The sequence below is a fragment of the Sinocyclocheilus grahami genome, unplaced genomic scaffold, assembly GCF_001515645.1.
Source record: "Sinocyclocheilus grahami isolate Dianchi unplaced genomic scaffold, SAMN03320097.WGS_v1.1 scaffold277.1, whole genome shotgun sequence".
Classification (NCBI taxonomy): domain Eukaryota; kingdom Metazoa; phylum Chordata; class Actinopteri; order Cypriniformes; family Cyprinidae; genus Sinocyclocheilus; species Sinocyclocheilus grahami.
Window position 1 is genome coordinate 895,225 of NW_015505456.1, and position 15,729 is coordinate 910,953.

Here is a 15,729-nt window from a genome sequence, read left to right on the forward strand (position 1 = left end):
AACCGCTGGCCACAAAAGTGAGTACACCCCTAAGTGAAAATGTCCAGTGGCCAGCGGTTTAGACATTAATGGCTGTGTATTGAGTTATTTTGAGGGGACAGCAAATTTACACTGTTATACAAGCTGTACACTCACTACTTTACATTGTAGCAAAGTGTCATTTCTTCAGTGTTGTCACATGAAAAGATATAATAAAATATTTACACAAATGTGAGGGGTGTACTCACTTCTGTGATATACTTTATCTTTAAAGTGCATTTTCTCAAAATGAGACTGATATCTCCACTTCAGTAGCACTTGCACCAAACTTTATAGTTTTATTCCTGTCTGTATTCTGAAGATTTTTACAGAGGGGTTCGTTAATGTAGCATTCACCTTAATTATATCATTTTATTCCTTTTTCTGACCCTTCATAGTATTTTCTGATTTTTGGAGTAATACAAAGAAAGAAATCCCCTCTTAAAACCCCCTTAACTCTAATATGCCAACAAAATGAAAATTAATTTTGAAACCGGCTTTATCCAATGTTCAGATTTCTGTTCTAGAAATGTAATGCAAATTAATGTTTAATTACACAATGTATTTGTGTAATTAAATAAGTAAGGGATAATCAACGGCTAGCCGTTCATTAAATACTTCAGTTACTTCAAAAACAGCGATTTTTACCACCTCGTTGCTGGGGAATATAATTTACATGGAATAAACATATTTAAACAATTAAGAAAGCAGAAAGTATGGGGATGACTGTTTAAATGTTGCCCTTTTCACCTGACGTGAATACCTTAACATATTTGGTGCATGTTTAGCCTAAAACATAAAAGAACATATAAAATAATCTCACCCTTTCACCCTTTGGTATGAAGTGAATCTCCACTTTCTCATTACAGCAGTGACTCCAGTCCTGTTCTTTGCACTGGTCAGTGGGTTTACTGCACTTTCACCTTGAGAAAGAAGGTGCAAACAAAACACTTAAAAGCACCAGAGACTCTAAGAGAAGGCCATCTTGTCACCCTTCATGATATGAAAAGCAAACCATGTTTTTGTTGTTATGATGATTGTAGTTCAAAGTCATAAATTGGAGAGCAGTAGCTCAACTAATAAATATCTGGTGGTGTGTGAAATATTTCATCTAAAACATGAGGAGAATTCAGGATTATTTTACAAACTAATTTAAAAAGCAAACAATATCTAATTAACTAAACACCCACTTGACAAACTAACATTTCTGAAGTTTTGCAGATTTTATGTTCCATATTTTCTATCCATCTTGTGTACGTAACTCATTTGTTTTTTGGTCTTAACCTATTTAAAAAAACAAGCTTCTTAAACAATTTATCTTTAGACAGGTCAAATACACAGCTATTGAGCATACAAGCCCTTTAATGATTACAGTGCAGTGTGGATCTGTCAGTGATTTCTTCAGTAACATGAGTCCCTCCTCCAAAAGCAATCCAGTGACACTGACACTACAATATTGAAGTCACACAAACATCATCAGCATTCACAATAATGTACTATAAAAATGTGTTTTGTACAATGACAATGCTGTCAGCAATTCATTGAGTTCTTTACAGTTTGGTACACACCAGATAATCAGATAATCAGGCTGAATTTGGGCCGATTTCTCCCCTTCCGACAATCCTAGGTAATGTCCCGATTATCTTGGTGATTCTAAAGATTATCTTATCAGGAAAGGACGTGTTTTGAAGAAAATAGTTGATCGCATTTACAACAAACAGGGACTGGAGTTTCAGTCTTAAAAATTACGCAAAAGTCCTAGTGATCTGAAGCCATACAATAGCTTGGTTTAAAGGAACACTCCACTATTTTTGAAAATAGGCTCATTTTCCATCTCCCCTAGAGTTAAACAGTTGAGTTTTACTGTTTTCGAATCCATTCAGCCGATCTCCGTGTCTGGCAGTAGCACTTTTAGCTGTAGCTTAGCATAGATCATTGAATCTGATTAGACCGTTAGCATCTCGCTCAAAAATGACCAAAGAGTTTCTATAGTTTTCCTATTTAAAACTTGACTCTTCTGTAGTTACATCGTGTACTAAGACCGACGGAAAATTAAAAGTTGCGATTTCTAGGCCGATATATCAAGGAACTTTGCTGCCGTACCATGAGAGCAGCAGGCGCAATGATATTACGCAGCGCCTGGAAATAGTCCCAGCTAGATAACTTCCAATAAGCCTATTTTCAGGCGCTGCGTAATATCATTGGGCCTGCTGCACACATGGTACAGCAGCAAAGTTCCTTGATTATTACGCTGGAATGAGAGTATAGTTCCTAGGCATATCGGCCTAGAAAATCGCAACTTTTCATTTTCTGTCGGTCTTAGTACACGATGTAATATAGATATAAATTTAGAAACTCTTTGGTCATTTTTGAGCGAGATGCTAACGGTCTAATCAGATTCAGTGATCTATGGTAAGCTAAGCTAAAAGTGCTACCGCCAGATCGGAGATCGGCTGAATGGATTCGAAAACGGTAAAACTCAACTGTTTAACTCTAGGGAAGTTGGAAAATGAGCCTATTTTCAAAAATAGTGGAGTGTTCCTTTAAGGAAGAGATGAAAACTGTAGCCTTTATTCAATTTAAACATTTGAATAAATAACAAATTACATGAATTAATGCAAATCCTCTTACCTGACTCCTGTAGACTGGTGTAGGTCTGGACGAGGGAAATGATCCCCGAAGCCCAGCTCTTATTCAGATTGACCAGCTTCAGATGCAGCATCTTCAAACCCAGTGTGAAATAAAGACAGCAGCTAACTGAAATGCTCATCAAGAGCTGAAGAACTGCAAAAATATATTTGACCACAAAATATTTATAGTTAACAACAAATCTACTGATTAGATTAATAGAGTAATGGCAAAGTGAATATTGTTCTTACTCGTCTGCTAATTTTCCTGTCTTGCCGAGTCTCTGTAAGAAGAGTGTCCAGTCAGTGCTGGATATCTCTGATTGTTGACATGTAAGACTGATGTTTAAGACTGCTGGAAATGATGGATTCTCCTCTGAGGAGCTCAAAAACAACCTGAAACGGACAGAGACACAGATGTACATTTGATAACAGCACTGTAACATACATAACTTTTATAAGACTATATATTTATTCTAAAAGTTATTCTTTAAAAGAAAGATTACAGTGTACGTGCAAAAGTTTCTTACAAGACATCTCCATCATGGAATAACAGGTTAAGTGACCATCTGGGACTCTCAGCACTGTATTCATCCTCTTGAACGCTACCAAGTCAGAAAGACAGATAACTTATCAAAACAACTAATAAATTGTTATATTCTGGTCAATTATTTGATATTTTATATGTCTGTTTAAATTACTTCAGCAAGCTCAAGATTTTTGATTCACCAAGACTCCGGATCAAATCTCCAACTTCTAACATCTCTAACTGACAACCTTGAGTCAAAAACAAAAATCATTTGTGAATGTTTTACTAAATGTTTTTTTTTTTTACTAAATATTTTATTATATTGAACTGATTGATTAACTTCACACTGTTATTAATCTGATCTAAATCAACTGAACTGACTTGAGCTAAATAATGACATTATTTTCTTTTAGAGCCACTTTACAGCAGAATCTGAACTGTCTCCATAGTTGAGTATCCATAATTGTGTAGCGTCTGGACCAATCAGACACACCATTTTTCATTTGATTTAACAAATCAATTATTCATTAGATTAACAAATCGTCACAGTCCCCTCACCCAATAAACTGGATGCCAGGATGTCTGCCACCAGGCCCCCCCTGGTTACCATGGCAACCCTGACACCAGATACATTTACGACCTCCTGGAATTTAGGTGGAGAATATCACTGCTTTGTCCATAAGGAAAGTCCACAAGGGATGGACTTTTCTTTGCTAATTAATGAATTAATAGGAAAACCTTTCTTTGAATGAACACACATGATCCTTCAGGTCATTGTGTATATTATTGTCATAGTGTATTTTGTCTTTGAGATTGTATACTGTTTTATGCAGGCTTATGATCAAAACACTCACTCCTGCGTTGTTTGCTCATAACTGGAGTCACTTAATCATGCAGATTTATGCTACAAGCTTTTGTAGAATTGTACAGTAAGAAAGTTATTTCCTTTAACCAGGAAATTAACGTTCTTAGAATTGACAAGACAGTTGACCCTGAGAGGTCAGCTAAATATCTACAGTGGATCTAAAATATTCATAATTAATTATAACTAGTTCCCATGAGCTGATTCGTTACAATTGATTTTTGCATATAAGCACATTTTACCAATTCCAAACCACATAAATCTTAATAACTACTAATAATTTTGTATTTATATGCAATTACAAATTATATACAATTGTCCATGAAGGCTGGAAGTGAAAAACTCCTTATATTCTGGTGTGCATAATTATTAAGCAGGTTTTCTTTAACAGTTAAAATAAGCCACAAAAAAAGAGAGAGATTTAACTCGGACTGAAAAGTCAAAAATTATTAAATCCCCATGAGAAATATTAAAAACTAATGCAATACAGTAAAGGCAAATTTAAGGCATAACCATTGGACAGCAAAATGCTCTTTGGCTCAGTTGGATCAGAAAAAAACTTGAAGAATTAGGTGTGAAACCATCAGGAACCATTTGGTCTCCAGCGCCACCATTTTCCAGAACTGCAACCTACTCTGGAGTCTCCAGAAGTGCAAGGTGTCAAGTTCTCAGAGACTTTGCTTGGGTAAAAAAAATCCTAAAAAAATGACCCTCACTTAATAAGAATCACATGTACCACTGTTTGAAGAATTTCAGTTTGTTCGAAGGAGATCCCCCCCTCACAATGTAGAGCGCTTTGAGTGGTTAGAAAAGCAGAAAAGCGCTATATAAATGTAATGAATTTTAATTTATCTTCCCGAATCTGGCAGTAAGTTGTGGAAGTTCATTTTTAGTCCATCTCTGCAAGACAGACTTTTCAGGATAGGAGATTAGGAGAATATCAACTTGCCTAATAATTATGCATGCACTATATATACAGTATATATATATATATACTGTATATATAGTGCATGCATAATTATTAGGCAAGTTGATATTCTCCTAATCTCCTATCCTGAAAAGTCTGTCTTGCAGAGATGGACTAAAAATGAACTCCCACAACTTACTGCCAGATTCTGGAAGATAAATTAAAATTCATTACATTTATATAGCGCTTTTCTGCTTTTCTAACCACTCAAAGCGCTCTACATTGTGAGGGGGGGATCTCCTTCGAACAAATTGAAATTCTTCAAACAGTGGTACATGTGATTCTTATTAAGTGAGGGTCATTTTTTTAGGATTTTTTTTACCCAAGCAAAGTCTCTGAGAACTTGACACCTTGCACTTCTGGAGACTCCAGAGTAGGTTGCAGTTCTGGAAAATGGTGGCGCTGGAGACCAAATGGTTCCTGATGGTTTCACACCTAATTCTTCAAGTTTTTTTCTGATCCAACTGAGCCAAAGAGCATTTTGCTGTCCAATGGTTATGCCTTAAATTTGCCTTTACTGTATTGCATTAGTTTTTAATAGAGATCCATGGACCTGTAAACTTTCAAAATTTTCCTCACAAACCTCTTATCCTGAAGCTCATGCAGACAGTGGAGAGCAAATAACTAAATTCCATACTGCTGTATCATCAAAACAATAGCTCTCTTGAGTGTTTTTCTCATTTCTTTTTTCTTCAGTTTAATGGTGTGAGGAACAGTCCACACAATCTTTTCAAGAATTGAGCTGCTCACCTCTTCATTTAAAAGACCATAGAGGAACAGTATAACTGGAGGCATGGGATTTGATCTTCTTTCTCTCAAATCTGGAGATGGCCTGTCAATTATAGCCTCCCATTCCATCAAGTTAAACAGCTCACTAACTTTTAAGCAGTGCTCTTTTTCATCCAGTAAAACATAAAGAGCAGTGAAGAACTCCTGAAAGCTGAAATGGATCAACTTGAACACTAGCACTTGTTTGTCTTTTCTTTTCTAACTGCCTTTATACAAAAACAGCCAAATGGAGGCATTTAAGCCAGTCTCAGCAACAGGCATTTCATCAAAAAGACTTGCTGATTTTGTATTCCTCTCTCTGCCAGCAGACCCAGACTCCTCAGCATGGTGAGGACAGACCGACTCTGGTCATAATGCTCCAGTAGAGTGGACACAAACTGCACATAGGCTATATGGAGGTGGTTGTCTTTAGTTCTCTCATCACATGATCACCATCTGTAAAGTGTTTCTTCAGATAAAAATAGACCATCCAACACAGCAAAGGCACAGAGCAGGCAGTCAGGAGGCTTTCATTTATCTTCACTCTCTCATATGTTTTCCTGAAGAGCTGCTCATCCTGAACGAACTTCTGGAAGTACTCCTGTACCCCTCTCTCAGAGAAGCTCACAATCTCAGTGAAACGCTGAGGACCCTTGATGAGATTCATCACTGTACCAGCATCTGATCTGGTGGTAACCAGCAGGAAAGACTCAGGCAGCAAGATTCCCCTCAACAGGTTCCTAAGAATGACCATAGGTGGCGCTCTCTTGGATGGATTAGTGTATAGTAATATGAAATGAACGGTGGATGAGATACATACTCATCAGTTCCATCAGTGAGGATGAGGACTTTCTCTGTTGTTAAATCTAGTATTTGTGAGATGTGATCCAATGTTAAACTGCAACTCCAGCTCAAGAGCTCGAATAAGCTAATTTCCTCAGAAATACACATCAGCTCTTCACTCTTCAAAAGAAAAACTACATCAAATTTTTCAGAGTAAAGTTCTCCAGAAGCCCAGTCCAACATGATCTTCTGTAACATGAAGGATTTCCCTCTTCCAGAATCTCCACTGAGAATCAGTTTTCTGTGTTTTTCCATCAGTCGGGACTGAACAGCTGGTCTATTCTGATGCTGTGATTCTTGTCATTTGGTAAGAGCCGAGATGGTGGTTTTGATCCAGAAGTGTGCACAGACCTCACGTTGACGACAGATTTTCTCAGTTTGCTCTTTGCTCTTCTGAATGATCACTGGTTCAGTGTAATGAGCAGCCAGATCCACACGTTCATTAGATGGAAGATTACACTCTGTCACAAACTTACAGCTGTCAATGATGGAAGTCTTGTACTGAAGAATCTCAGGGCTCTGATCTACAGAAACATAAAACAGTCATTAAATAACAATAAATACATTTAAAAATCCTAAATTAGATAGAGTGTAGCTCTCAGGGAGAGAGTAGGTTTGCAGCAGTAGAATTTTATTTACAAAAATGGAGAACTCAAGATCAGGTGAAGATGTTGGCTAGAAGTGTCAAGGGGGAGACAGGAAACTTTACAGAGGCATGGGAGAAACCGGAGTAAGCAGGCTGGGTTTTTTGCTGACTGCAAAAACTTTTTGGGACCAGAGACTTCATTAAATTGGAGGGTGGGGACTGGTTCCCAGGCAATCAGGTCAATCAGTAATTCCTCCAATGCCAGTTCCAGCTTGGGGTTCATGCATGGCAACTGGCATTGACTCGGGCAGGAATGAGCACAGAAGGGGTGAAGTAGGCATCCTCCTGAAGGGTTAGGATGTTTCCTCTGTTAGGGAGGAAATGCTCAGCCACAACGCATACTCAGTGTATTGGAGTATTGAGCAACTGGAATCTTCTATGGACATTGTTTGGAGGAGGCGATTGTCTAGCCTGCTCAAGAAGCACATCTTTAATGTGCCCTCAATCCAGGGAACCAGTTCTAAACAGTCCTCCACAAAATTCATGTCCTCAGTGTTCCCTTGATACAGGGACAGGAGTTGGTACTCCTGCTGCTAGATCCATAAGTATTTGTGGTTGGTTCCTCAAACAGTGACAATAACCAACCAACCAACTCAAGATACAAACACAGAGCAATATGGGAAAACTAACAACAAAAGACGACACAGGTGAATAACAAAGTGAACATGGAAACTAACTAGGAGATGTAGATATTATCTTAAAGCATCTGCTAAGATGTACAAAAAGGCCTAGCAACACATCAATCACTAAAACAATATTATAGTAATATTAATTATTGATATTAATAGAAAAAAAGTGGAGTTTTTAATACTGAGCTGGTCATTAGGCTGATTTTAGTTTCAACTGGTTGTCTTTGTAAAAAGGAAGTAGGTATGCTGTTGCCAGGTCTGTGTGAGTTTTTCATTTCCATTCAAACCAAGTTCTTGTACCAAATCAAACTGAAATAAAATCTACAAAGTCTCTAGTATCCAATGTATAATCAAAAGGTATGGTCAAAAAACAACCTCAATTAATGCAAAAAGAATCCAAAGAAGAAAGCTTTACTGTTATTCAAACACACTTTGGTCAAAGCTAGTTTTATTATGATTATTATTAATCAGAATATTTTTAAATTATACACCATATGTACTGTATGACAAACATAGATTTACAAAGCCCATTATGAAGGCAGCACTAAAGTCTGATTTTGTGGTGGATGTGTTCAAATTTTATCATCTTAATTGAAGTGAAGGATTTTAAAAGTCTGACAGTAATCAGTGTTGAGCACTACTGTACGGTTAACCCTGCATGGTGTAAATGTTTGAAAATGATTAACATTTGAAAACATTCATTAGAAAAGTAATCAAAAGTATGTAACGAATCAGCTCATGGAAAATATGAATAATTAACCATAACCGATTCTTAGTTCAAACACACCTTTGTATTAGAAGGTGTAACTGATACTTAATATATCAATTAATAAGACTAAGTTTGATACTTGCAAGTCTCGTCTGTCTGAAAATAGATTCCTGATGCAATCTTAAGGCCCAAGATCTTGCTGAAGTTGGTTGATGAGAAAGAACCAGTTTGCGTCAGAGTAACTTGATGAATGGAAAGGACAAGGCCGAAACCTGGCACGTAACTTGGGATGTTCTGGAGCGTTGGAACTCACATCTTATCGGAACCTAGCAGGACCACCGACTGGGCGGGTCACATGAAGTGTGGCCTTTAAAGCCTGCAAAGATTCACGCCTCTCAAGATGGGCTTGTCCAATGAGGACGTCCGGAATCTCAAGTGGGAGTTCTGAGATACTGGGGCGTTTTATGGCCCTTTTTGAAAGCATGGTAATTTGCATATGAAGCTTGTGTAAAAATTATTAAAGACTCTTAGAACACTAATATGTTGCGTAGGTGTAAACATACAATATACACTCTCAATTAGATCATCCGAATACGAATTCATAGATACTAGACATGGTAGAGTTACTTATAGTGAAAGGATGACAGGAATGGGTTCCCTCACAAGCATGCCTAAAATAGTCTAAAAATATCAAAGACAAAATACACGATGACAATAATATACCCAATGACCTGAAGGATCATGTGTGTTCATTCAAAGAAAGGTTTTCCTATTAATTAATTAGCAAAGAAAAGTCCTTCCCTTGTGGATTTTCCTTATGGGCAAGGAAGCGATTTTCTTCACCTAAATTCCAGGAGGTCGTAAATGTATCGGGTGTCAGCATTGCTTATGGAACCAGGGGCCTGTTCAGCTTCCTGGGGGGTTACAGAGTATTTGTTAAATCTAGCTAACAAAATATATATTGTGTGTTTGAGTGGTCCAGACGTTACAAGTAATCAGTTACATTACTTTAATAAAGTAATTAAGTTACACTACTATTACATTTTAAATAGGGTAACTTGTAATCTGTAACCTACTATATTACATTTCCAAAGTAACCTTCCCAACACTGAATACAATGTAGAATCATCAAGCAAAAAAGGTTAAGAGTCAGGTAAAGGCAGATGGCTTAAAAGGCAGATGATCTTCTAGAAGAATCACTGTCACTACCTTTACGCACTATGCTGCAGATCCTTCTCATGCTGGCTTTACTGGTTAAATTATAACGTGTGATTTCAGAATATATTTCATTGTTTGTCTGCAATGGCGTTAACGTTCTTAACGCTTTTAATAAGATAACACCAATAAATAAAAATATATTAAAAAAAACAACTTTATCAAAGTTGAAGCCATTCGTGGTGTCTTATGCTTTTGTCCAGTTTGAAACAAAGTCTCAGCCCTGTTTGGATGCACATTGATAAATTTTTTGACATTGAAAAAAATCCTATCAGTTTTCTAAAAAACTTTGAACTCCTTTAACTGCATTTTTAGCATTCATTCATGTTCAAGTGGCTGCATCTTGCATCTGTTGTCTTTTCACGTCTGTTTCTGTGTCATAGTTGCAGGGGTCGTCTTCTGTTTCTTGAGTGCAGGGGTCTTCATTCTTGAAGAAAAAAAATTAGATTACCAACTTTTAAGACTACTCTAAGCAGTTTATCCAACCAGCACCTCAACTCTCTCTCTCTCTGTGTGTAAGTGAATGTTGGTTCACGAGTTCACACTTACTTATAATGAACCGAGTAAAGTTTATGCGTATTTGGCGTGCTGTCCGGGGAGAGGGCTCCGAGCTCGGTAATTACTCTCGAGCCCGGGGTACTCCCCCTGGCCGGGGAGAGGGGTCCGAGCTCGGGATTAAGCCCGGACCCAAAATGCTCCCCCCCTAGTGTTCCTCCCCGTGCTGGGGTAGGAACGGGCTGAAGGTGAGGAGTCGGGGTGGTGGAGGGATGCTAAGGACGGGAGATAATGGAGGTAAGGCTGCTTTGATTATTTATAGAGGTTCTCTCTTGAGCTGATTGGATAGATGGTGTAATTACTGATAATGAACTGGCCGTGTTAATTATCTGTGCGCGCTCCTCCCGAAACTTGTTAATAAAACATCACAAAGTATTCCAGGTGTACATCTAGATATGCAGGAAAGTCATTATTTGTGTGTCATTTGTATGTGCATGTTATGTAGCTTATGTGCGAGTGATAGAGAGAAGGTAATAGAGAAGGAAATTAGTCAACATTTACTTAAAAAGGGGAGATACCTGACTATTGAAAGGGTTTCTATTAATCCATAAAATTACAATTTTGTTATGTTACGGCAAGCTTTTACATCAATGTTGTGATAATGAGAGCATGCTGGGGGACATGTTGCTGCTTTTTTTCCAGGAAGGATGAGATATTGAGCATGTGTGTAGTATGCATATGCAGTATCATTACTGTAGCTCATTCCTGATAGAAGGAATAAGCTAAGTTGCAACTGCCCATTGTCGCAACCGTTTCCACTCTCCCTCTACTTATTGGTGTGTTCTAAACTTTAATCTCAAAATACATTTGACTAAATAATATATTTATGCAGCTTTTTGCACTACAGGAATGCACAATACTGTCTGCTGAGCACCCAGGACAGAATATCAGCAATCTGTACAAAATTACAAATTAGCTTTGGTCTTAAGCTAAAACATTACTGCAAGTGTTTGACATATATACTAAAACAGTATATAATATGCAAATGACAAAAGGGTGCACTTACGGTGTAGCCGATTCTTCAGATATAGGCTGCTCATGTTTTCAGTTGTCACCACCTGTTACCATCAAACGCAGGACAGGTTATATTAGTGTATCATACAGGTAGGTTTAGGTTTATAAACTTATTTAATTAACACCAACTGTAGATTCTCTTACCCAGGTTTCTGAAGAGGGCTGGTTCATGATTTCTCAGAGCATAATAAAAGGCATTTTTCACTTGGTCATCTCCAGAATTCAGTACTTCAAAGAGCTTTCTCATCTTGCCCTGGTTGGTTTGTTCTGCCACGATCCCTGAATATTTTTCATCATGTATCATACCCCTATTTTTTAGTTCATCTGCTAATGCCATCACTGAGGTAACCCTCTGAATAAGTGCTGCATAGTTCCCATCCACAAATTGGGTCTCTAGAAAAAAAAAAAAGAAAGAAAATGAAATGCGTTTCATTGGAACTTTTACTCATCATGCAAATCATGCAACTTTTTACATGAACGTAATATTATAATAACTCAAGTTGGTGTACAAGGCATAACAGAAAATAATAATAAAAAAAAAAACGAGATCCGAGATCTCAAAAATACCCAAGACATGTGCATCATCTCCCACTCAGGCTTTTCTATTTACATTTCTTTATGCAAGTACTCTTTTGAGCAAACAGTCCTGTTCTCAAACAAGCCAAACTGACCTGAGCAGAACAGAGTAAAGTAGCCTTTGCTTAATGACATTTTTCTACTATACTACAGGAGCATGCATCATCTGAGAACTGGTGTCTACACCATTTACGTCAATTCACATACAAACATTGTTTATCCTAATAGCAGAGACAGCTGAAAAACTTCTCCAAAACTATAAGGACAGACAGACAGATATAACCTTTGGGTGGATTCCGCTCCTTTTCTTCATGGCTGCGCTCACCTAACCTGCGAAACCCACAAATATAAAATACAAAAAATCATCTATTAAGATTTTAATTAGTGTGAAGTTGTTGAGATCTACTAATTTCAACGCTTTGCTGTCCCACATAAATGAGGCGAGTTCCAATTGGAGAAAACAACATAAACTTAAGGTAAAGCACAATATGATGGTCCAAGTTGCAAACCCATCTGACAATACAGTGTGATTAATGCATGCCATGTTTTATCAGCGTTTTATCCAGTGCCCACAAATAGGGTACAATCATTTATCTTTTTGAAAAGAAATTAAACAATTATTTTTTTTTTTACCTAAACCATGATGAACTGGGTGATACATTAAAATGAAGTTAAACACTGCAGTTCAACACCTGTAGTTTTTAAATTAATATATTTTCAGTTCAGTTCACATATCAGTTCTATCTTACATTTTATAACTAAATAGCAACGTTATTGGCATCTTTTCAAAGATAACTAACATGATTTCATGATACAGTATGTTGGCTGGCTATCGAGAAGAATTGAGCATCTGCAATCATACCACTTGAATACACTGTAGTTCTCATACTATCCTGACTGGTCAAGCTATTCTGTTCAGTTTATCTGCAATGCTCTTCACATGTTTAGCCTTTTTTTAGTCTTTTGTATGAGAGATTATCAGTGTTTAAAAAAAAAAAAAAAAAAAAAAAAACACTTTATCAATATCAGAATTCCGTTGCGGCTCATCTTGGACTTACATTGAATTTAACTGGCCACATTCTTCTTTCCATATTGTGGCAGTCCACACAGACTTCCTGTCCACCTCTCTGATAAGATTCATTTTTATGTGACCATCCTGATGTTGCCTGACCTTGAAGAAGTTTGGGTCAATATCAGTTCTAAATGAAATCCCCTCTACGGGATGGACAGATGCACCAGGAACCTCAAGAAGGTGAGGTGTTTTCAACCGAAATGGTCTGTCAGGTCTGGGATGGCTAATCAAAAGACTTGATTTTTCATGCTGCTCAACTTTTTCTTTTGAACAAGTGTCATTCATTGGAAAAAAGTAGATGTGAAGAAAGAGAGGCTCTTTACACCGCATGTAGAGAAGAAGATCACAGTGTTCTTCCCACTTTATGAACCAGCTTATGATTAGAGTTATGAGAGAGAAGGATGGTTGGACCATTTTGGCATGATAACAGGTCAGCTCTACAGATTGTAAAGATATTCCTTCATCACGTTTGGCGAGGAGCTTCACAGCCTCTGTGAGAGAGGGGTCTGACTCTGCCAAACAGGCGTAATGAGGCAGATGGGCCTCCTCCAGTTTCCCTGAGATCACGGTCACATTAACCACAGGACCAATTCGCTCACACTGAAGACTCTCCAGATCTGCTCTGAGGGAACGTCCATCCACTGCACGGTACTGGAGAGTGACGTCACCAGCACAGACCCATCGCATTCTGGTCCTGCTGCACTCGAATCGACCCGCCGGAGTGCTGATTCTGAACTCTGACCCTCCTTCATCTGTACAGACTGACGGCTCCACCTGAACCCACTGATCAGAGTCAACAATGTGAACACAAGACTGACACACTGGGAGTGGCTGAAGATTCAGTCCAGATTGTTCAGAGTCAGAGATGGTTGGCCTACAGACAGAATGAAATATATACAGTGGCAACAAAAAGCATTTGGACATTTTTAGATTAGATCAATTTAGATTAGATTTTAGGTTAGATCTTGCCGACAAGCTGTCAGAATTGAATTAGATCCTGACAGTTAAAGGAAATATCTGAATTCCATTGCATAAGAAAAAAATATATATATTTAAAGATATGGCATCTGAAAACAAACGATGATAAAGCTAGAAAAGCAATTTTTGTATCAGTAAATGCATAAAAAGTTAAATCCACAGATATTGAGCACATACATACCCTTCAATGATCACAGAGCAGTGTGAATCTGTCAGTGATTCATACAGTAACTCGAGTCCCACCTCCAGCAGCAAACCAGTGGCACGGACACTACAATACAACATTTTAGCAATGTAATCAAAGACAAATAAGCAAACAGTTGTCACGATAATCAGAGCTGGTCCAGACATTATCATGAAGATTATAGATTGGCGTCCCCCCACCCAAAATCTCACACTGGAATCAAACTGGCAACACACTGGACTCAAATTTACTGCAGAAAAATAAAGCATTTAAAATTTATTATAAAATGTAAATATGAGGTAAATAATGTATGACAAATAAATTTAGCAAACACAAGACCAAGAACTAAACAAAATATAAACAGGCAAAATTGTACTCCACTATTGGTAAATTTTGAAACACCAAAGCGCAAACATTGTAAGTTAGTGCCATCCATGTTTCACTAGAATATCTATGCAAAAAAACTGCACATCTTCAGGAAATTCAGAAGAAAACTGGTAGCCAGAGAGAACACTCAGAAATGCAGTGCAACAACATGCAAGACATCACAGAGAATGTGTGAAAACACAGAAGGAAAACACAGGCCTTATACAGGCAAAGTTAACAAGGTTAATGAGAAACAGCTTAAAGTATTTAGGCATAGTAAGTCATAATAAGCAATGGATTATTGGAAATGCAGTCCATGATGAGATAAAGACAGGAGTGCCCTCTGGTGGCTATCAAAGGCAATCCAACTGGCAGACGTGACAGGACACAACACATTCTGTAGAAATTATGAAACATATTTGGCAAGCCAATCACTCATAATGGAGTAATTCAACATTGACTGGCTTTGTACCACGTCTCAGTCTTACCAGATTTCTTGCAGACTGCTGCAAGCCTGGATGAGAGCGAGAATCCTGAGAGCCCAGCTCTGATTCAGACTGAAGATGATCAGCTCCACACTCTTCAGATCACACACAGAGAGCAGGAAAGTAAACAGAGCATCCGCTTGCTCATTACACTCTGGAGAACTGCAAGAAGCACATAAATATAACTATATAAAAATCATGTCAAACACAAGTGACCAAATATCTTAACTAGTCATTTAACACTTGCCTAGTGCGTTACCTAACTGTTTTCCACTCACATTTTAAACAGAAATAAATTAATAGTGAGGCATTTACTGTAAAATGTTGTACATGCACATCATGGCTAGTAGGGGTGTCAATTGGACGTTTCATCACAGTATGATATAATATCGATTCTCATACCCAGTGATACGATATTTACAGATACCTCAAAAAAGTCTAAGAGACAATTACCATATGATTCGATTCAGAAGTATATTGATCGATGTATTGATATTATATGCCTATTTTACACAAACAGTTACAGTTTTATTAACTCACAAATGCATCCAAAATATATAACATGAATGTATGAAAGCCCAACGATGCCACCCAGAGGTATCTTTATGTCTATAACCTTTTAAGGCTTGGAAAAGGCTGAAGAAGTCAAAACATGCCCGGAAAAGTATCAGGAGGCAGTCTATACA

At 37.7% G+C, this 15,729-nt stretch overlaps 1 protein-coding gene and 1 pseudogene across 1 annotated transcript in view; both read right to left on the bottom strand.

Moving 5' to 3' along the window:
* Positions 1–6,028: 6,028 nt before the first annotated feature.
* LOC107600097 (NACHT, LRR and PYD domains-containing protein 3-like) lies at positions 6,029–6,869 on the bottom strand (annotated as a pseudogene).
* Positions 6,870–9,655: 2,786 nt separating this feature from the next.
* The window catches only part of LOC107600098 (NACHT, LRR and PYD domains-containing protein 13-like), a 70,019-nt gene continuing 63,945 nt past the window's right edge, over positions 9,656–15,729 (bottom strand). The window contains exons 10-13 of the mRNA XM_016291889.1: positions 12,242–12,288; positions 11,527–11,775; positions 11,375–11,426; positions 9,656–10,240 (exon numbers count right to left, since the gene is read on the bottom strand). Of these exons, the coding sequence (XP_016147375.1) occupies positions 11,413–11,426; positions 11,527–11,775; positions 12,242–12,288 (310 nt within the window). The 3' untranslated portion in view covers positions 9,656–10,240; positions 11,375–11,412. The remainder of the gene's footprint in view (positions 10,241–11,374; positions 11,427–11,526; positions 11,776–12,241; positions 12,289–15,729) is intronic.